Source organism: Bubalus bubalis, chromosome 3, assembly GCF_019923935.1.
Source record: "Bubalus bubalis isolate 160015118507 breed Murrah chromosome 3, NDDB_SH_1, whole genome shotgun sequence".
Taxonomy (NCBI): domain Eukaryota; kingdom Metazoa; phylum Chordata; class Mammalia; order Artiodactyla; family Bovidae; genus Bubalus; species Bubalus bubalis.
Window position 1 is genome coordinate 62,583,125 of NC_059159.1, and position 22,677 is coordinate 62,605,801.

The 22,677-nt window shown below is 38.8% G+C and overlaps 1 protein-coding gene and 1 pseudogene across 2 annotated transcripts; both read left to right on the forward strand.

The window, feature by feature from the left end:
* The first annotated feature begins 4,222 nt into the window (after positions 1-4,222).
* On the forward strand, positions 4,223-16,249 carry LOC123332815 (ankyrin repeat domain-containing protein 26-like). Of its 2 annotated transcripts, none has more exons than XM_045164703.1 (4): positions 4,223-4,868; positions 7,851-8,002; positions 8,282-8,341; positions 9,092-9,339. In XM_045164703.1, exons 1-4 carry the CDS (start codon positions 4,812-4,814, stop codon positions 9,186-9,188), a joined length of 366 nt encoding a protein of 121 aa, XP_045020638.1. In that variant the 5' UTR covers positions 4,223-4,811; the 3' UTR covers positions 9,189-9,339. The 2 variants fall into 2 exon arrangements, 1 of the variants encoding a protein (XP_045020638.1); XR_006549873.2 differs by lacking the exons at positions 8,282-8,341; positions 9,092-9,339 and adding exons at positions 15,025-15,234; positions 16,046-16,249 and having other exon boundaries at positions 4,233-4,868.
* Positions 16,250-17,341: 1,092 nt separating this feature from the next.
* On the forward strand, positions 17,342-20,891 carry LOC112582589 (annotated as a pseudogene).
* The last annotated feature ends 1,786 nt before the right edge of the window (positions 20,892-22,677 follow it).

The window sequence follows — 22,677 nt, forward strand, 5'->3', positions numbered from 1 at the left end:
TGTCCAACTCTTTGCAACCCCATGAATCGCAGTGCACCAGGCCTCCCTGTCCATCACCAACTCCCGGAGTTCACTCAGACTCACGTCCATCGAGTCATGATGCCATCCAGCCATCTCATCCTCTGTCGTCCCCTTCTCCTCCTGCCCCCAATCCCTCCCAGCATCAGAGTCTTTTCCAATGAGTCAACTCTTCACATGAGGTGGCCAAAGTACTGGAGTTTCAGCTTTAGCATCATTCCTTCCAAAGAAATCCCAGGGCTGGTCTCCTTCAGAATGGACTGTTGGATCTCCTTGCAGTCCAAGGGACTCTCAAGAGTCTTCTCCACACCACAGTTCAAAAGCATCAATTCTTCGGCGCTCAGCCTTCTTCACAGTCCAACTCTAACATCCATACAGGACCACTGGAAAAACCATAGCCTTGACTAGACGGACCTTTGTTGGCAAAGTAATATCTCTGCTTTTGAATATGCTATCTAGGTTGGTCATAACTTTCCTTCCAAGGAGTAAGCGTCTTTTAATTTCATGGCTGTAGTCACCATCTGCAGTGATTCTGGAGCCCAGAAAAATAAAGTCTGACACTGTTTCCACTGTTTTCTCATCTATTTCCCATGAAGTGATGGGACCGGATGCCATGATCTTAGTTTTCTGAATGTTGAGCTTTTAGCCAACTTTTTCACTCTCCACTTTCACTTTCATCAAGAGGCTTTTTAGTTCCTCTTCACTTTCTGCCATAAGGGTGGTGTCATCTGCATATCTGAGGTTATTGATATTTCTCCTGGCAATCTTGATTCCAGTTTGTGTTTCTTCCAGTCCAGCGTTTCTCATGATGTACTCTGCATATAAATTAAATAAGCAGGGTGACAATATACAGCCTTGACGAACTCCTTTTCCTATTTGGAACCAGTCTTTTATTCCATGTCCAGTTCTAACTGTTGCTTCCTGACCTGCATACAGATTTCTCAAGAGGCATAGTAATACAATAAATAACAAAGAGAGGTAAGAAAAAGTAAGTTCGTTTAAGCTAGAATTTAGCATACACCTGAGAATGGGTAGCAGGATTATGTTTAGAACTCTGGGCCTAGTTGGGAGACTAGGTAGCCATCTAGAGACTGCCTTCTCAAAATGGGACTTCATAACAATATTTTTATATGGCTGTCAATTCATAAGTATTAGTTATGATTATATTCAGTATAACTGCAAAATCAACTCTGATACCAAATACTAAAATATTTCTTGTGTTTTCTGTGACTTCGTATTTTTTAGAATTGGCTTTCCCAGAGGGAATGGGAGTCATGGGACATTTGCTACATAGTGCCTCCTTCTCAGCTGTGTCCACATAGTATATCACCTTGTTTTAGTATTTGTAATGAATTAAGAGTTCACACGGGAGGTTGCTATAAAGGAGTGATGTATCACTTAAAAGCAGTATATAGAAAGTCAATTCTGATTCTACTAGGATGCCCAGTCTATTGAGTAACCACATCTAATAATGTGTTGTCTGTAAATACCAATTAATTTAGCACCCTTGATCAGTCATATGGTCAGGACTATGGTAAGAAATCATCCACTGTTTCTTTTTTCACTCCTGTACTATTTTCTTTTCTATCCTTCCCTTGCATTTACAGAATACTTTCAGTTATCTCCTAGAATAGTGACTACAGGCTCTAAACTCAACGTGTTTTGTCTTTTTTTCTTTTAATCTATACAACTGAGTCGTTTGCTCTTGTCTCTCCATGAGCTTGGTAGATCCAGGATAAACAAATTCAAATAAAATGCCTACACGAGTCCCTTCAACACTGGACGATGTGAGATAGGAAAACTAAAAAATAGAATCCACTTCAGTCAGTTCATGTTGATCATTTTCTTCTCAGTCAATACATTTTATAAAATAACGAGCAGTTATTTTATCCTTCAGGGTCCCTGGATTTGTACATGTATTGGTTTCTTAAAGATTTATTCTATACTGTACCCTGAAAGTTTTATATCCTAAATTTTATGTAAACACTCCCTCACTTCAGGCCTGCATCACCTTGTTATTCCCAGTATTAATGCCTTCAGATTCACCTTCCTCTGGTTATTCGTATGCCCTTCAGATTCCTCCCTCCCGTGGTGTTTAGAATCACCAATCTCAAAAGCACACATGACCATGAGGCACTCTGAGCCACATTAATGTCTAGACTTTTTAAAGTGCCATTGATGCTCTCATAATCTGACTTCTGCCTTACCCTCTATCTCTAGACTTTTCAGTCCTTTGCACTAGAATTCTGAACTGCTGCTGGTGCCCTCACCACTTGTCCCTGTTGCTGTTGTTCAGTCGCTCAGTTGTGTCTGATTCTATGTGGCCCCAGGGGCCACAGCACACCAGGCTTCCCTGTCCTTCACCATCTCCCGGTGCTTGCTAAACTCATGTTCATGGAGTTGGTGATGCTATCCAACCATCTCATCATCTGTCATTCCCTTCTCCTCACGACTTCAACCTTTCACAGCATCAGGGTATTTTCTAATGAGTCAGCTCTTCGAATCCAGTGGCCAAAGTACTGGGGCTTCAGCACAAGCCTCAGTCTTTCCAATGAATGTTCAGAACTGATTTTGTTTAGGATTGACTGCTTGGATCCCCTTGCAGTCCAAGGGACTGTCATGAGTCTTTTCGAACACCACAGTTGAAAAGCATCAGTTCTTCGGTGCTCAATCTTCTTTTTTGTCCAATTCTCATATCCATACATGACTACTGGTAAAACCTTTGCTTTGACTAGACAGACGGACCTTTGTCAGCAGAGTAATGTCTCTGCCTTTTAAAATGCTAAGTTTGTCATATCTTTTCTTCCAAGGAGCAGGCGTCCTTTAATTCCATGACTGCAGTCACCATCTGCATTGATTTTGGAGCCCAAGAAAGTAAAGTCTGTTTCTGTTCTCATTGTTTCCCCATCTCTTTGCCATGAAGTGATGGGACTGGATGCCATGACCTTCGTCAGTCCCATTCCTTCACTTTGGACAAATATCTACCCTGTGGTGTGTGTGCTTCTCTCCCCATCTTGCTACAGCCTGAAATGCTCTCCCTCTCCTTCCCTTTGTTCTGTTGAACTTTGTAAGCCTGCACTCAGGCATTATCTCTAGAAAAGCCATCCCTGACACGTTTCCCTACATTTTTCTTTAAACTCCAGTGCCTAGTACTGAGTGGAAACCCGAGAAATAATTATTGAATAAGAGACACTGGGCTCTGTATCAACCTAGAGGGGTGGGATGGGGAGGGAGAAGAGAAGGAGGTTCAAAGGGGGTGATATATGTGTAAGTAAGATCATGGCATCTGGTCCCATCATTTCATGGGAAGTAGATGGGGAAACAGTGAAAACAGTGTAAGACTTTATTTTTGGGGGCTCCAAAATCACTGCAGATGGTGACTGTAGCCAAGAAATTAAAAGACGCTTACTCCTTGGAAGGAAAGTTATGACCAACCTAGATAGCATATTCAAAAGCAGAGACATTACTTTGCCAACAAAGGTCTGTCTAGTCAAGGCTATGGTTTTTCCTGTGGTCATGTATGGATGTGAGAGTTGGACTGTGAAGAAGGCTGAGCACCGAAGAATTGATGCTTTTGAACTGTGGTGTTGGAGAAGACTCTTGAGAGTCCCTTGGACTGCAAGGAGATCCAACCAGTCCATTCTGAAGGAGATCAGCCCTAGGATTTCTTTGGAAGGAATGATGCTAAAGCTGAAACTCCAGTACTTTGGCCACCTCATGTGAAGAGTTGACTCATTGGAAAAGACTCTGATGCTGGGAGGGATTGGGGGCAGGAGGAGACGGGGACGATAGAGGATGAGATGGCTGGATGGCATCACTGACTCAATGGACGTGAGTCTGAATGAACTCTGGGAGTTGGTGATGGACAGGGAGGCCTGGCGTGCTGCAATTCATGGGGTCGCAAAGAGTCGGACATGACTTAGCGACTGAACTGAACTGAACTGAACTGATGGATAATTCATGTTGAGCTTTGACATAAAACAGCAAAATTCTGTAAAACAGTTATCCTTCAATAAAAAAAATTAAAACTAACAAACAAAAAAAAACACAAAAAATGCTATATATACTGAGGTGACTTTTAAGAGCTTGTCCTCTGCAGTCTAGGAGCCAAGAGGATAGACATGTAAAGAAATAATTTACAGTTCAGATCTATATCTATCACTAGGAAAATCTAGAAAGATACACTAGAAAAATCTTTAAAGTACTAAGGGAGCTACAAGGAAAGGTGTACCTCTATCAGGGGAAAGATGGCAGTAATCAAAGACAACTTCACAAAGCAGGTTGAGCCTTAAAAATGAAAAGTAATTTGTCAGAAAAGTAGAGGGAAGCATTTCAGATGAAGTTAAAAAGCTGATAAAAGCTAAAAAGGAAGAGGAATTTTGTAAACCATGAATAATGTTGCAGCTGATGCTTGGCATGTTGTTAAAAAGGTCCTGTTATGAAGTAGAGAAGAGAATGTATGGTGACTTTATGTGTCTGTCCTGTATTTTGTTTGGTTTCTGATTGTTTTGTTCACTGCTGTTTGGATCAATCTGTGACTGAATCTTTGAGCTGTTTGTGTGCCTGTAACCTGGTGACATCTGGTATTTCCCAAATGGTTTGTTGACATTTTTAGGTCATTGGAAGTAGTTTTTAAATAAGTAAATATTCAGCTGAAGATTAAGATCGATTTAATCTGTCACTTCATACAATGTTTTAGATCTATGTTTTAAATGAGGAGTATGTCTTTTATCTAAACATTCTAAGTAATTTTAACTAAACATGCAGATCTGTCAAGAGAACTAGACTTGGAAATGATAACAGAGGAAGAACAAGGAAAACTTGATGAAGATGAGAATAACCATGCACAGGTATGTAAAACTGTAAATTTCAATATCTGGTGTAGTACTGTATGAGAAAATGTATATGAAACAAGGCAAATTAGAATGGAAAGATAAGTTAAAACCCATCACAAGTGAGTTAAAGCAGAAGTTCAGTGAAATTTTGTGAGGAATACCAAATTACCATTTGTCCTGAGGAAGATCCACTACGTGATAACCCTAAGGAAGGAGCAAACCAAAAGGAAATATCTCCTAATCTCACAAATAATATACCTGATTGTGAGGAAAAAGATGCATTTGGAGTATCAGTCTCTCTAGTATTCCAAGCATTTCCTGGACAAAAAGAACTCTGTCTCAAAAATATTCATCCGTGGTCTGTAAACTCTGGGTCCCTTGGATAGACTTGTGGGTCATCTTCAAAGTTTTGTTTTTTTTTTTCCCCTAAAAATAAAGTAGACTTTGAAAATTATCAACTAGACATTGAACATGTGTTTATGAAAATTGAGGAGAGTTTTTATAATGATACAGAAAATTAAAAAAGTATGGGAGCTGGTAGCTATATTCAAAGTGAAAGACCAAGAGATTGATATGCAAAGGTTACAAAATATGAGGCAAGATCCCACTAATAGGAAATTAGACATGGGACAGGCATGCCATTCTAGTCTGTGATTTGTCTACCCTGTAGAATTTAAATAAAAATTCACGTTCCCCTTGCTGTTGTTAAAATACTGATCTGAAAAATAAAGCAATACAGGACTGATTCCAGAAGCCACTGCATGCAGATAATTGCAGCACTAGTGACAATAAAAGCATGGAACCCGAATTGGAAAATGAGAATTCTTCTCCACCTAATAGTCAAGGCGCATCTGAAGTGTATATAAATGAAGAATTAGAGAAGGATATGCAGAGGTTTAAGAATGAAATAGACATGTTTCAAGTAGAGTTTCTTGCTCTGGAAAAAGAGAAAATTTAACTTCCAAAAGAGTTTCTAATTTTCTCTTGCTTTGGTTTTTCTCTTTCTTGATGATGTGGTCCATTTTGATTTTCCATTTATGAATAAAGTAGGGTCATCCAAAGAGGTAATTGTGTAGAAATTGATTACTTTCTCAATAACAGGAATTCAATAAACTATTTTCATGGCTTTTGTCCTTCAATCAATTCTAATATCTAATTCTTCTCCGTTAGTCTTCATATGGACTGGAAAACTCATTTAGCTATGTACCATGTGGTCTTCTGAGCCAGAATAAACACCAAGGAAATTGCTTAAGAAGAATAATCAGCTAGGGTTTTGCGTCTTTTTTTCCCCCTTTAACTCTCTTGGGTTAAATATAAGTTATATTTCCATAGAATGGGAATAAAGCACTGACTGAGAGATGGGACATGAACATGTGTTCCCTCTAATCTCTTCATTGTGGTTGAATATGTGTGATCTTCTCTGCTTTCTGCAATCTCTGGACACTTAGATTTCCAGCATGGCTGCTTCAGGATCTTTTTAATAACAAATATGTGTGCTCCCACATATGCTTTAATCAGCACTCTCAGATGTTTCTTTTGAGACAGACCTTTCCATTATGTTGTTTACTAAAATGTAGAAAGTTTTGACATGTGTGATTTTGTTACACAGATAGTGTGTGTGTGTGTGTGTGTGTGTGTGTGAAAGTTGCTCAGTCGTGTCCAACTCTTTGCGAACCCTTGGACTGTAGCCTTCCAGGCTCCTCTGCCCATGGAATTCCCCAGGCCAGAAAGAATACCAGAGTGGCTAGCTGTTCCCTTCTCCAGAGGATCTTTCTAACCCAGGGATCAAACCCAGGTCTCCCACATTGAAGGTGGATTCTTTAATATTTGAGCCACCAGGGAAGCCCATAGGTAGTATAAACCCTGAGCAAAAAAGAAATTAAAAAAAAATGTTTATCTACAAAGGAGAAGACTGAGTTCTGAGATGCTGTGAGATTTTTCTTTCTTCAGTAATAGGTTTTTAAAATTGTTTGCTCTTTTGTGTAAGAGGTGCTTTGACTGAGTTTGAACAGCAGGCAAAAAGTCAAAAAAAAAAAAAAAATAAAAAAGAAAGAAAGAAAGAAAGAAAAGAAAAGAAAAAAAAACCTCTATGTATTCTCCTGTTTAAAAAAAAAAAGGAGATGAGCCCTACCCTCAACTAAGGCATTGAGTTACTGTGCCAGAGTCACACTTTTAACTTATCTGATTAATCTGATGAATTCATTTGGTAACATAAAACATTCAATGTTCCAGAATTGTATCATCTCTTTTGGTGCCATAAAATGCTAGGGAGTGCCAGTTTAGGGGCCTTAAACAAAACCTTGAACATTTTTTTTTAATTATTTTATTGCTGTTTTTGGTAAATAGTGGGGCAATACTAGGTAGTTATTTCTATACCCTCTATCTGTAAGATTTGATGGTTATTGAATGTGGAATTGGGAAGCATTACTTATATTCCAGAATTCCACACTAACTAACAACTCCTCAGTTTCATTCTGCTCCTTGTGTTTTGGTAAACTCTGGTTCATTTAATTTAGTGAACACTGTCACTATTTTGCTATCTCCCGAATCCAAGTGAAAAAAGAATTGTAAAAGGCAGAGGGGAAAGAATAGCTTTAGTGCAGAGAGAAGAATGTTTCCTTTCTGAGGCACGAAGGTGTCACATCCTCTACATCCAGCTGTTTAATGGAAAATCCAGGTGGTAAAGACCAAAGAGGACAGATTTTGTGTCTTTGTCTTTTTATGCCGGTCAGATGGGGAAGACTGAATACGAATAATTGCATTTTATTAAGAAAGCCATTTTTGAAATGTTGGGAATTTTGTTTCTTTTCCTCAAACAGAAAGGAGCAGATTTTACAGAAATTTAAGTGACTTGTAAGTGATAAAATTAAAATAAACACAAAAATATTTTTATCACTTAAATTCAGGGCGAGCACTGAGTCAAACAAGAAAATTGAAAACAAAGATCTTCATAATCAATGCATAGCAATTATTCTTAGTGTCAATCTTCCATTAAAGGTTGAAGAAGAAAACAAGCACAAAAGTAGTGAAGTGGAAGTATCAGAGAACATATGTGATGCTGCTGATGAGAATGGATTGTTTCAGCAGAGAAAGAGTGGAGGAAACAGCAACCAGGAGTTTCCTGCTATGCAGAATGAGGGTTCTGATAGGTAATCCTATATCAATATTTAACAGCATGTCCCTTGTTATTTTCCTATAAAATAATTTCTAACTTGAGCTAATGTTTATGATATACAGATTTTATATTTTACAAGAGAAATAGTTATTTTTAATACTCTTGTCCTTTAGCCTTATTACTAGAGTTCCTTTGTTAACATACCACCATGTTACATATTAGAGTATTCTGGATTTGACTGCATATTTGCCTTAACCAGTGTGTTGTATATTTAAATTTGTTTTTGCCACTGATGAACATCCTTTCATTTCAGTTTGAGGACTTCTTTCAGCATTTCTCATGAGGTGGGACTAGTGGTGATGAACTCCATCAGGTTTGCTTTGTCTGGAACAGTTTTTATTTCTCTTTCATTTCTGAGAGACAACTTTTCTAGAAAGAGTACTCTTGGCTGGCAGGTTTTTCTCTCCTAGCACTTTGAGTATGTCCATGGATGAAGGCCAAATTGCTTTTGGTGGTGGGAGAACCGGGGAGGCATCTGTCTTTCAGACATGATGCTGCTGTTGCCGCATCATGTGGGTGGTTTAAAAGTGAGCCCTCCTCCCTGGCCAAATATTTCCTTGGTTTCTTCTTTCATGGTATATGTGACTCATGTCTTTTAAAATACCACCTAAATTAAGTGTGGCTTTTTTTCTGTGAATTCTCTTTTTCATTTATTTTTGGCTGTGCTGGGTCTTTGCCGCTGCAGTGCTTGGGCTTCTCAGTGTGGTGGCTTCTCTTGATGCTGAGCGTGGGCTCTAGGGTGCTGGTGTCAGTAGCTGTGGAGCACGGTTTAGTTGCACCATGGCATGCGGTATCTTCCCCGACCAGGAATGGAACGCCTTCCCCCTTTATTGGTAGGTGGAGTCCTAAGCACTGGACCACCAGGGAAGTCCCTAAATTCACCATTATTATATTTAGAAGCAAAACAATATAGTGTAAATCTACTTAGGACTCCCATGTCTAAGAGTCAAGGTGCTTAGCCAGTGGACTCCAGGTTTTCAGTGTAGCCCTTGAGGTTCTTCTCAGTGTCTTTCCAGATGCATCTCTCTACTTTCTTCCATGTATTTTGTGCTCTTCCTTCCAGGTTCCTCGGAAACAACCCAGATGCCCTGTGCTTGATGTTTGTGCTCACATTCGAATCTCCAAGTAGAATGATTTTCTCCCTTTTCTGTTTCTCATGACCTCCTTTCTTCACTTCTTCTGCAAATCCTTCCTTATTTCATTTATCACTTTCATATGTCAACTTTTATATATCATATTGTATAATAATCATATCTGGGTTTGAAGGAAGAATTTGTTTTCTTGCATATGGTTGGTACTCTATAACTGTTTTGTGAATTAATCAATGCTTTAAGATGGGTAAGAGTTGGAATTTTATAAGAATTGGTTTTTTTAAATTGTTTATCAGTTTAATTATTAAAAAACATTGGCTCTTTTGTGGACTTTTTAAAGTAGCGATCCTGGTGTGCACAGGAAGGAAGTAAAGAAAAAGAACAATGACAAATGGACACCAGAAGAACGTGTGATTGCATCAATATTTGAAAAGACCGATGTACTGACTGGTGGTCTGCTGCACGTGAATGATGACAGCATTTTAAGGGAAGTGGATCAGGGTGATGACAGGTACATTCTCCAGATTCCTTGTTTGTAGGGGAAGAAATATTAGCACTGAATACTTCTTCTGGAAATAGAGCAGCATTACACAGTGCTCAGGCCAAGACAAGAGATTGCTCAACTCTAGAGGATGAACACTGCTGAAAGGTTAAGGTAAGGACCAGTGCCTTTGGCCAGAAGTCATTTCAGTACATAGTCCCCTTGGAAGCTGGACTGTAATGAATACACATTCAGTAGGGAATGTGTAAACATTCAGTAGGGAATGTTATTAGGGCAGGCAATGAAGAACTGGATGGTAATTGAAGAGGAATGTGGAGTTCACAGGTATTACTTGTTTTATGTTAAGAAGGGAGCTTTTAGAGTATGTATGCTATTGGAGGGAGAAGGCAATGGCAACCCACTCCAGTACTCTTGTCTGGAAAATCCTATGGACAGAGGAGCCTCATAGAGTCTTGCTTTTTAAGTCCAACGGGGTCACTAGGCATCAGACATGCCTGAGCAACTTCACTTTCACTCTTCACTTTCATGCATTGGAGAAGGAAATGGCAACCCACTCCAGTGTTCTTGCCTGGAGAATCCCAGGGACAGGGGAGCCTGGTGGGTTGGACACGACTGAAGTGACTTAGCAGTAGCAGCAGCATGCTATTGGAAATGAGCCAGCAGAGGGCGTGTTTATTTAGTTTAGTCTTGTTTGCATTTCCAATACTAGAAAGCTTATTGATTGTATGACATTATCTTTAAACTATTACAGTAAAATAAATGATGTCAAAGCTGGTTTTAGAAAAGGCAGAGGAACCAGGGATCAAATTGCCAACATCTGCTGGATCATGGAAAAAGCAAGAGAGTTCCAGAAAAATATCTATTTCTGCTTTATTGACTATGCCAAAGCCTTTGACTGTGTGGATCACAATAAACTGTGGAAAAATCTGAAAGAGATGGGAATACCAGACCACCTGAACTGCCTCTTGAGAAATCTGTATGCAGGTCAGGAAGCAACAGTTAGAACTGGACATGGAACAACAGACTGGTTCCAAATAGGAAAAGGAATACGTCAAGGCTGTATATTGTCACCCTGCTTATTTAACTTCTATGCAGAGTACATCATGAGAAATGCTGGCCTGGAAGAAACACAAGCTGGAATCAAGATTGCCGGGAAAAATATCAATAACCTCAGATATGCAGATAACACCACCTTTATGGCAGAAAGTGAAGAGGAACTAAAAAGCTTCTTGATGAAAGTGAAAGTGGAGAGTGAAAAAGTTGGCTTAAAATTCAACATTCAGAAAACGAAGATCATGGCATCCGGTCCCATCACTTCATGGGAAATAGATGGGGAAACAGTGAAAACAGTGTCAGACTTTATTTTTTTGGGCTCCAAAATCACTGCAGATGGTGACTGCAGCCATGAAATTAAAAGACGCTTACTCCTTGGCAGGAAAGTTATGACCAACCTAGATAGCATATTCAAAAGCAGAGACATTACTTTGCCAACAAAGGCCCGTCTAGTCAAGGCTATGATTTTTCCTGCGGTCATGTATGGATGTGAGAGTTGGACTGTGAAGAAGGCTGAGGGCTGAAGAATTGATGCTTTTGAACTGTGGTGTTGGAGAAGACTCTTGAGAGTCCCTTGGACTGCAAGGAGATCCAACCAGTCCATTCTGAAGGAGATCAGCCCTGGGATTTCTTTGGAAGGAATGATGCTAAAGCTGAAACTCCAGTACTTTGGCCACCTCATGTGAAGAGTTGACTCATTGGAAAAGACTCTGATGCTGGGAGGGATTGGGGGCAGGAGGAAAAGGGGACGACAGAGGATGAGATGGCTAGATGGCATCACTGACTCAATGGACGTGAGTCTGGGTGAATTCCGGGAGTTGGTAATGGACAGGGAGGCCTGGCGCGCTGGGATTCATGGGGTCACAAAGAGTCACACACGACTGAGTGGCTGAACTGAACTGAACTGTACATAATACTTCTGTTCATGTATAGTTTTATGGTAAGGGCTTGTTCATTGGTTCTGAAGTGTAATATTTCTATGTAATAGAATGTGCAGATGATTGCTTAAGTTAATTATATCATATATAGACTTTCAAAAATTACATAATTGTGAATTTACAAACACTTAGGCTATACTGAATAGGATATGGTCATTTCTTGATGATTCTAGTTGATAGTAAATTGGTGAGTAGCTATGATTTTGTAAGGTGCTCTGAAACATCACATCATATTAACTTCATAGTTGTTTATAGATTCCAGGGAAAATGGGAAGATTTTGTTTATATTCAATAGGAAAACATTATTAGCAGTCTTTCACAAATTATTCCTTTTACATGATTAAGATCTAAATGACAAAATCCGTGCTTCCTTTACTAAACGTGTCATTAACACATATTGTGTGCTCAATACATGTATGTCAGATGCACGAAGAAACAGCAGAATGGGTGAATGAATGCCTATTGATGAATTTCTTTACAGAAAACAAAACGTTGTTGACAGTAGATTTGCAGGCTTGCCTACTTCTGAAGTCTTTTTAATTTTTTAGAAATATATTTGAAGATTCAGAAATCATTATTTATAGCTATTGGTAGGCCTGAAATAATAGTATAGATACATTTGCTATCATATTACTTAAAAAAAACTTTTCAGTATTACTTTCTCAGCATATTTTGGAAGAGCAGTGTTGAAGCCAGACTTCCTGGGTCTGTTGGTAACATGGTGAGTGGGCTTGGGCAAGTTCCTCAGCCTTTGTGTGCTCCATTTCTTCCTATACCTGTCTCCCAGAATGACTGGGAGGATTAAAATGCCTTTACGACATGTCAAGTGTTTCTAATGATGCATGGCCGATGCATAGAACGTCCTCAAAAAGCTAATATCTTGGTTATTCAAATGGATTTCTTTCTTAGAAGGACTGAAGGAATACCTCCCAGAAAGGTCATATTGCCATAAAAGTTAGTTCCTATGGAAAAGGACAGGTGCAAAAAACACTGGTATACTGTTTCCTATCACACAACACAAGTAACTTTATGTTTTTCCTTTTCCTTGGATCTAACTTTAATACTTTGTTAATATTACTGATATATTTTCTGTGTCCTTTAATACTGCTCTTATTTATTTCTGCATCCTGTATAGACAATTACTTGCCAATGCAAAGGGCTTATATACAAAAGAAAAGTTTAGGTATTGTTTGTATTTTTGAATATTTAATATTAGCCTGAAAAGAATCATTTGTTCTTTTAGGCCTGCAAGGAAAACACCGTATGAAAAGAAGAAGGTATAGTATAAAAAAAAAAAAAAAAAAGAACTTTCAAAAATATCCTTGTGGAAAATACTTTGTCAAAGGAATAGTGGTAAAATAGAAAATCTTCCTTTGTTGTAGAGAAGTTTACTTTGAATACATCATTTAGAAACACTGTTGATAAAGTTATCCTTTTGTTAAAAATCTCTTATTTTAAGAAATGTCTGATTTTGTTTTGATACGGAGATTTATTACCTCTGTACACTTGGTGTGTTTATACATATTTTAAGGACATTGTGAAACAGTACTGTTTACGTGTAGGTGAAAGAACAAATTAATTACATGAACGAACTGGATGACTTAACTCAGTCATCCGAGACTGTTTCTGAGGACAGTGACGTGCTTTACTCTATGAATTCCCCATTGCAAGTAGAACCTCTCAATGTGGGGTGTAAAGGTAGGACTGCAGTGTAAATGTTAACGGAAAGCCTGTCTGTGTATAGAGTAGAGCTATATGCACACCTTGTCAGTACTGCTCTAGAGCCAGGGATATGTTACAGTGCTGTGCATCTCAGAAGTTTGATTTGCATTAAAAGGACATGAAAGTGAGTGTATACTCTGAGCCACAGGCCTATGATACTCTCACTCACTGTACCTTCTGTTGACTCTTCTTCTTTCCTATGCCTTCACCCATGGTCAGGTCAGCATCATTTTCCTCCTAGAGTAACTGAAATAATCTCAGGACTTCTTTCCCTGCCACTCCACCTGGCACAACCTCGGTCTGCACAGCAACTGTAATTATTGCCTATTTTTAAACATTCAGGTCTCATCATGCTACCCCCTTGCTTCAAGCCCAACTGTTGCCTCACTTTGCTGTGTGGTTAAAGGTCACAATTGTGTGGTTCCATCTGGTTTTAGTTTTCACACTTCTTTCTACATGAATTCTAGAATCAGCTTGTCAGTTCCCTAAAATGTCTGCTGGTCTTAACGTTTTCATTTTACTTCAGTTCAAAATACTTTGTACTTTCTCTTTTCATTACCTCTTTGATCCAAGGGTTATTTAGATCAGTGTGATTTAGTTTCCAAATATTGAGAGTTTTCCAGAGATCCTTCTGTGCTCTTGCTTCTCATTATTCGTTAGGTGCTTCCAGAGGGACCCTGGTGTTAGGGCTGATTATTTTCTGCCTTGGAGGCAAGATCTTGCTGACTACCCTGTTCATTCTGCTGGTACCTAGGAGTTTTTCCAGCCTGGTTCATGAGAATAGATAGAATTCCTGGGACTGAATGAGCACCGATCACAGGTTTCTATAGTCTTTTCAGATGGTTTCTCCCTGGTCTCAGGTGGTTTCTCCCAGATGGGCTCTGTTCGTTCCTCTGCTGAATACCCGAGGGGCTCCTCCTTAGATCTCCAGGGTCCTTTTGCTCTCTCTTCCACTCTCTCCTCTCTGTGGTTCTGATCTGTGATCTCTGCCCACTTTGGTTTCACCAGACTGTCAGCTTCATCACCTCTGTCAGGGAGTCTGGCTAACTCAGCTTCCATTCCTTCTCCCTGTGTTGGGGCCTGGAAATTCTCTCAAGGCAGTGAGCTGGGGCATCCCTTAGGCTAACCTCATGTGTTTCCAGGATCATTGTCTTCCATTCTCTGAAGTCCTTTGTCATGAAAATCATTGTTTAATGTATTTTGTTGGCGTTGTTTTTGCTTGCTCCACTCAGGAAGGTAAATCAGTAGCTGTTCACTCTGTCTTGGTTAAAAACATAATGGGAGCTGGAGACTGTCCACAGGGTTGTTCTTCCTACTCTAAGTAAGTAAGTACTACTTCCTGCTCATCCTTCATTTCTCAGTGTGACATCTCTTCCCCAGGGAAATCTTTCCTGGACCCAGTCTATGTCATGTTCTGTTATGTGATCATAGAACTCTCTTTTCTTAGAGTATCTATCTGAGCTCATAATTATTTTATTTGTCTTTGTCTTCTACTAGACTTCAAGCTAAACAAAACCCAGGGGCATCTGTTTTATTTGCAGAGCTTTAGAATATTTTCCATATTATAGACCCTTAATACTTGTTCAATGCGTGGATGAGTGAACGTGAATTGCACAGTCCTTTATACTCAAAAATTACTCACATAAATTCTTGTTTGTTAGTTTCTATCTTTGTTTTCTTCATCATGCAGGTTCTGTTGGCTTGTTGAAAATTCAGGATACATTTCTTTTGAATGAAAGATTAGTAGATTTTCAAAGAAGCTACTGTGAACTACTTAGAGGAGAATTTTACAGAATGAAAAGTAAGATTCGTGGGCTACAAAAAGAGCTGTCAGAAACCAAAGAAGTGAAATCACAGAGCATCAGAAAGTGGAGTGGGAACGAGAGCTCAGCAGCTTGAGGTACTGTACACCTCACTTTTAAAGAAATATTTGAATTATTGTTTCCTTTAATACTGCAGAGACGTAGACATGTTATAAGGACTAACATCCTCTAGGATTTTACAGAGGAGAAAGTTTTAGTAGTATTGTGGAGTGTGAAATTCTTGGAAATAATATAGCATTTTCTTAACAGTGAATGCTTCCAATAACTTAATGTATATTTTTCCCAATCATCATTTTCATGAGCATACAGAAGTCCACCATAATGGAAACCCCATTAAATATTTACCAAATTGACTTTCAGTTGTTTTTCACTTTTCTGCATTCTATTTAATACTGCAAGGAACACCTTTTCTATAAATTCATTTCTACCTTTCTAATTATTTTAAATACATTTTCTTTAATAATATCGTATAATTTGGTCAAAATATGAGAACTTTTATTTTTGTGGTTATGCTTTTTTTAAAATTTTATTTTATTTTAAAACTTTACATAACTGTATTAGTTTTGCCAAATATCAAAATGAATCTGCCACATGAGAACTTAAAAATGGTCTGTGATCTATATTTCTAAACTATTCTTAGGAAAGTTTATATTACTTTACATTCCCATCCACAGATTTATGAAGTAGCCATTTTTCTCAAGAGAAAATGAGGACAGAATTTATGCAGTTTTATTCTTAACCCTCTGTCTGAAAACAGTGACCATTATTAAGTGTTTTTCATTGTATTCCCCCCATGTTTACTATTTTAAAAATTGTGAAGAGGGAACAAAAGTTATTGCAGCAGTGAATAATATCATGATTTTCTAAGAAGAGTTTTAAATTTTGCAGATTCATCTTAAAGCAAGAAGAAGAGAATAGAAGAAATGCTGAGATGTTTTATGAAAAAATGAGGGAGCATTTAAGAAGAAAAGAAGACCAATATAGTAAAGAAGTTGAAGTGAAACAGCACCTAGAACTCACTTTCCAAGCAGTAGAAGTGAAAGTGAAGACTGAGAGAAATGATCTGAATCAGGTAGAGTAATCTTTGGTGAAAATTTCAAATTTCTAACATGATTTTATCAATATTATTTATAGTATCCCCCTTTTTAAAAAATACCATTTATTTATAATAATAATAATAAATAAATAAATGGTATTTTTTAAAAAGGGGGATATTATAAATAATATTGATAAAATCATGTTAGAAATTTGAAATTTTCACCAAAGATTACTCTACCCGATTAGTGTCATTTTGTTTAGTGTTATAGGAAATTTTAGGTTAATTGTTAAAAACAAAAGAAAATAAATTCAACGTTCCCAAAGTAACAAGGCCAGAAATAAGAATTGTATGATCCTGACATGCTGGGTGCACTTTTTCGAGCAGAGGGAGGAAGAGGTCACATCAGTAGCTCACACAATAGATCCTGAGAAACCACAGGGTTGAGAATGGTGTAGAAACTGGAGGTTAAGCTCTCAGCCCACCTCAGGCAACCAATCCTTCAGCCTTGATGGACCATTCATGAGTGAATAGGTCTAGAAGAGAAGGGGCACTGGGAGGGAAGATCGTGCCTAATTTTACATCAACTTGCCTCTGGCCTTCAATCTGGCAGGTGGCTGAGGGTCGTGGACCCCCCCTCCCTCTGTGTCCATCAGCCCTCCAGTCCACCTGCCCCATGAACAGCTCAGAGCTGGCTCCAGCTTTCCCAGATGGTTCTCCCTCACAGCGGAGTCCTCAAGGACAGGTGTTAACTGGCATCCTTGAGAGGTGCAGGAATTTTTTTCCAGCATTTGGTAGAAACCAGACACTCTTGAAGTTGGTTGTCCTTCCTTCTGCAGAGTTCTCAAGTGGCATCTCACAGCAGAGGAATTTGCTTCCACACCCGATGTCCCTCTCAAACTTGGACTGCGTCCCATCCCCGAGGTCCTAGCAGCAGATCTCCCACAACAAAAAGCTCTCGGGAAGAGCTCGGGAAAGTAGTATTTGTAATTCAAATCCATTTGTCTAGAGCAATCAGGTAGTGACATATGATGGCCTCATCGAAGGAGAGGCCTTTAATATTTTCCATAGGAATCAATCTCAAATCTTTTCTGACTATCTCAGAGGAGCCAGCACCCTGATTGTGGTTTAGGCAAGGAAGACCATATATGGTCCACCATCGACTGCACTACCCGACCAAGTCCCTCTGCTTTGGAGTGAATGTGTCGGTCACTCCATGCACGTCGTCACCTTCAGTTTCTGAATCAGAGTCCATTCTTGGCTCCACTGTCATTTCTTTAACCAATACCCTGTCAACGACCTTTTCACATCATTTACTGTTTTTTATTTTGTAAAAACTGTGGCATCAGTTGTAAAAACACTTTTGAACACTTTAAAAACTTGTTTCTTTAGAATAAACTTACAAAAGTGCCTCCCCCGCACCAAGGGGTCGGGGGAAACTCTTGCTACCAATTAAAGATATTCTGGGTTTTGATAATGATTTCACTTCCTCGATTGATCATTAGATTAGTTTATCACTTCCCCTAATGGTAAGGAGGAAACTATAGGCAGTTCAGAGACCACATTTTGGATGTGATTCTTCTACTTGTGAGAAAATGAGCCCTCTGCTCTGTGAGTGTCCTATTTCAGTACAAGGAACTTTTGAAAATAGTGATAGATATGGCATAATATATATTTAGTGATAGTTATTAAGTGCTTTTCATTGTATTTTCCCCATCTTACTATTTTAAACATGGAGAGATAATGAAAGTTATTGCAGCAGCAAATAATCTCATAGTTTTCTAAAAGCTTTCTAAATTTTAGCTTATTTACCATTAGTGTATGTACCATGAATGAAATAGGAAGCTTATTTTGTATTGATATGTTTGTACTAGAAACATGTGGTTTGATGTAAGAAGACTAGTAGAGTCCAAAGACCTGGAGAAAAGGCTGCAGCTTACTCATATTTTTAACTTTTTCCTTTCCAGAATCATTACAGCTCATGAGTTAATTAATGTTTGTAGAAGTGCCTAGTACAGTTGTCAATAGGTGTAATTCTTGTAATTGCCTATTAAAATGTTAGAAGGTAGCATATTTTCAAGGAAAAACTTCTGTACAAAATTTAGTCTATTTATACAAAGTTAAGGCTCTTACTGTGAAGTAGATGTATAGGAGGTATCAAATGCAGCATTTATAAACCTAGCAAGTGGTGCTGTTTGTTGAATTATAGTTGATTAACAATATTCTGTTAGTTTCAGGTATACAGCACAGTTACTTAGATATATATGTATATGTGTGTGTATATTATATAAATGGGGCTTCCCTGCTGTTTCAGACTGTAAAGAATCTGCCTGCAATGCAGGAGACCTGGGTTCAGTCCTTGGGTTGGGAAGATCCCCTGGAGAAGAAGGAGAAGGCAATGGCACCCCACTCCAGTACTCTTGCCTGGAAAATCGCATGGGCAGAGGAGCCTGGTAGGCTGCAGTCTGTGGGGTCGCTAAGAGTCAGACACGACCGAGTGACTTCACTTTCATGCATTGGAGAAGGAAATGGCAACCCACTCCAATGTTCTTGCCTGGAGAATCCCAGGGATGGGGGAGCCTGGTGGGCTGCAGTCTATGGGGTCACACAGAGTTGGACACGACTGAGGCAACTTAGCAGCAGTAGCAGCAGCAGCCTGGAGAAGGAAATGGCTACCCATTCCAGTATTCTTGCCTAGGAAATTCCATGGACAGAGGAGCCTGGCAGGCTATAGTCTATGGGGTCCCAAAGAGTTAGACATGACTGAGTGACTAATACACATACACACTCACTCACACACATGCTTACATGTACACACATATTCTGTTTCAGATTCTTCTTGCAGAATATTAAGTGTAGTTCCTTATGTTGTACAGCATATCTCTGTTGGTTATTTTATATCTACTAGTGTGTATATGTTAATCCCAACATCCTAATTTATCCCTTCCCCTACCCTGCTTTCCCCTGTGGTCACCGTAAGTTTGTTTTCTGTGTCTATGAGTCTCTTTCTGTTGTGTGAATAAGTTCATTTTAGATTCAACATATAAGCAGTATGATATAATACTTGTCTTTGTCTGACTTACATCACTTAGGGTGATAATGTCTAGGTCCATCCCTGTTGCTTCAAATAGCATTATTTCATTCTTTTTTATGGCTTACTAGTTTTCCATTATATAAATATTCCACATCAGATGCAAATTTTAAGTGTAGTCAGATCTATGAATCTTTTATTTTAAGCCTTTTGGGTTTGTTGTAGTTCAGAGAGAAGCCTTTCCAGTTTTGAGCTTTTTGAAAATCTCTTGGGATTTTTTTCTTTTTTTTTTTACTTCATGAATTCATTGTCTTCCATTAAATTTTTGAACCTTTGGGAGTTTCTGCTTGTATAAAGTCTGAGGATTGAATTGAACCTTATTTGTTCCTGTTGGAGACACACTTGGTGCAGTCTTTTCATTGTATAAACATACAAGTTAGCCTTTCATTTCCGAAGAAATCATGGAATGTCACTTTACTGAGTACTAGCTAAAAATATCCTTTGTTTCACTTCGGTTTATGATAGTTGTGAAGAAACAAAAGACCTGTTTCACAAAAAGCACATGCTGCAGGAGGAAATTTCCATGCTAAGACGAGATAGATGCACTGAAAAATCAGCACCGGGAAAAGGAAGAGAACTATTTTGAGGACATTGAAATTCTCAAAGTAAAGAATGATGATGAATGATAAAGAATGATGATAAAAAATTCAAAAGGCAATAAAACTGAATGAGGAAATGCTAACAAAGACTATATCCCACTATACAGGCCAGTTTAATGTTCTGACAGCTGAGAATACGATGCTAAACTCTAAGCTGGAAAACAAAAAAGAAAGTAAACAGAGATTGGAAACGGAAGTGAAATCCTACCGTTCTAGACTGGCTGCTGCCTTACATGATCATGATCAAGGTCAAACATCAAAAAGAGATCTGGAACTTGCCTTCCAGACAGCAAGAGACTAGTGGTTATTCTTGTGGGACAAAATGAAGTACGATGTGGCTAATCTAAAAGATAACAAGGAGACGCTTTCCCAGCAACTATCTACAGTGGAAAGTATCTTCAATAAGCTGAAAATCAAGCTGCATCACATGAGAGATGATCTTAGAGAAAAGACTTTGATGTTAGAACGTGTCCACAGAGATCTAAGCCAATCAGAGTGTCAAAAGCAGGAAATTGAACACATGTATCAGAATGAACAAGACAAAGTGAATACATACCTTGGAAAGCAGGAATCCTTAGAGGAGAGATTATCTCAACTCTAGAGTGAAAACATGTTGCTCCGACAGCAACTGGGAGCCGACAGTAAAGAGAAGACGGTCATTAGCATCCAAGAACAGTTTCAGCAGATTGTGAGAAAACTTCAGGCCAATATGAGAAACAAGGTCTGATGCTGGAGAAAAGAAACAAGGAGTTAATCAAGGAATGGAATCATTTAAAAGAGAGAGTGTATTGGTACGAAAATGAGAAAGCAGAAGAAGTGAGTATCCAGAAGGAGAAATAATTCTCAGACTTCCAGAAAGAAAGTTCAAAGTGATTCTTGATTCTGGCTAAATGTTGAATCTAGTTGAATATAAAAAAATACACAGGCTGTGAATCTATGGTCTCTAAACCAGCCTAAAAGCATACCTTGTATCCAGCAAATAAAAATTAGACCAAAGAAATCCTTTACTTTGAGTAGGGACATCATGTCATTTATGAAATGTTAAGATATTTAGTTCTAAATTGTTAACATAGACAGGTACTAGTAATTTACTCTTTATTGAGGTAATAATTTTAATCTTTATGTTATCACATTACAGTATTATGAAGAAGCAGATAAATGCAATGCTCAAACCTTAAATGAATATGTCAAAATGAAGCTTCAGTTACCTGGATTATCTTGATAGTCAATTCCAGGTTTCCCAGAGGCTGTATTTTATATATCGTACTTTGGCTTCAGTAGCTTGTCATAGCTTTTTGTTATATTTGTTGATAAAATTTTATTTTTATTCATGTCAATTTGAGTTAATATGGGAATCATTTTAGCCTTGAATCATTTATTCTTAAAGCCTCTCAACTCTTCAAATGCATCTTAGTTAGTTAGTTCACTCAGTCATGTCCGAATCTTTGCAACCCCATGAATCACAGCACACCAGGCCTCCCTGTCCATCACCAACTCCCGGAGTTCACAGAGACTTACATCCATCGAGTCAGTGATGCCATCCAGCCATCTCATCCTCTGTCATCCCCTTCTCCTCCTGCCCCAATCCCTCCCAGCATCAGAGTCTTTTCCAATGAGTCAACTCTTCGCATGAGGTGGCCAAAGTACTGGAGTTTCAGCTTTAGCATCATTCCTTCCAAAGAAATCCCAGGGCTGATCTCCTTCAGAATGGGCTGGTTGGATCTCCTTGCAGTCCAAGGGACTCTCAAGAGTCTTCTCCAACACCACAGTTCAAAAGCATCAATTCTTCAGCACTCAGCCTTCTTCATAGTCTAACCCTCACATCCATACATGACCACAGGAAAAACCATAGCCTTGATTAAATGGACATTTGTTGGCAAAGTAATGTCTCTGCTTTTGAATATGCTATCTAGGTTGGTCATAACTTTCCTTCCAAGGAGTAAGTGTCTTTTAATTTCATGGCTACAGTCACCATCTGTAGTGATTTTGGAGACCCAAAAAATAAAGTCTGACACTGTTTCCACTCTTTCCCCATCTATTTCCCATGAATGATGGGACCAGATGCCATGATCTTCGTTTTCTGCATGTTGAGCTTTAAGCCAAGTGTTTCACTCTCCACTTTCACTTTCATAAACAGGCTTTTTAGTTCCTCTTCACTTTCTGCCATAAGGGTGGTGTCATCTGCATATCTGAGGTTGTTGATATTTCTCTCAGCAATCTTGATTCCAGCTTGTGTTTCTTCCAGCCCAGAGTTTCTCGTGATGTACTCTGCATATAAGTTAAACAAGCAGGGTGACAATATACAGCCTTGACATACTCTTTTTCCTATTTGGAATCAGTCTGTTTTTCCATGTCCAGTTCTAACTGTTGCTTCCTGACCTGCATACAGATTTCTCAAGAGGCAGGTCAGGTGGTCTGGTATTCCCATCTCTGTCAGAATTTTCCACAGTTTATTGTGATCCACACAGTCAAAGGCTTTGGCATAGTCAATAGAGCTGAAATAGATATTTCTCTGAAACTCCATTGCTTTTTCCATGATCCAGCGGATGTTGTCATTTTGATCTCTGGTTCCTCTGCCTTTTCTAACCAGCTTGAACATCAGGAAGTTCACAGTTCACGTATTGCTGAAGCCTGGCTTGGAGATTTTTGAGCATTACTTTACTAGCATGTGAGATGAGAGCTCTTGTGTGGTAGTTTGAGCATTCTTTGGCATTGCCTTTCTTTGGGATTGGAATGAAAACTGACCTTTTCCAGTCCTGTGGCCACTGCTGAGTTTTTCGAATTTGCTTGCTTA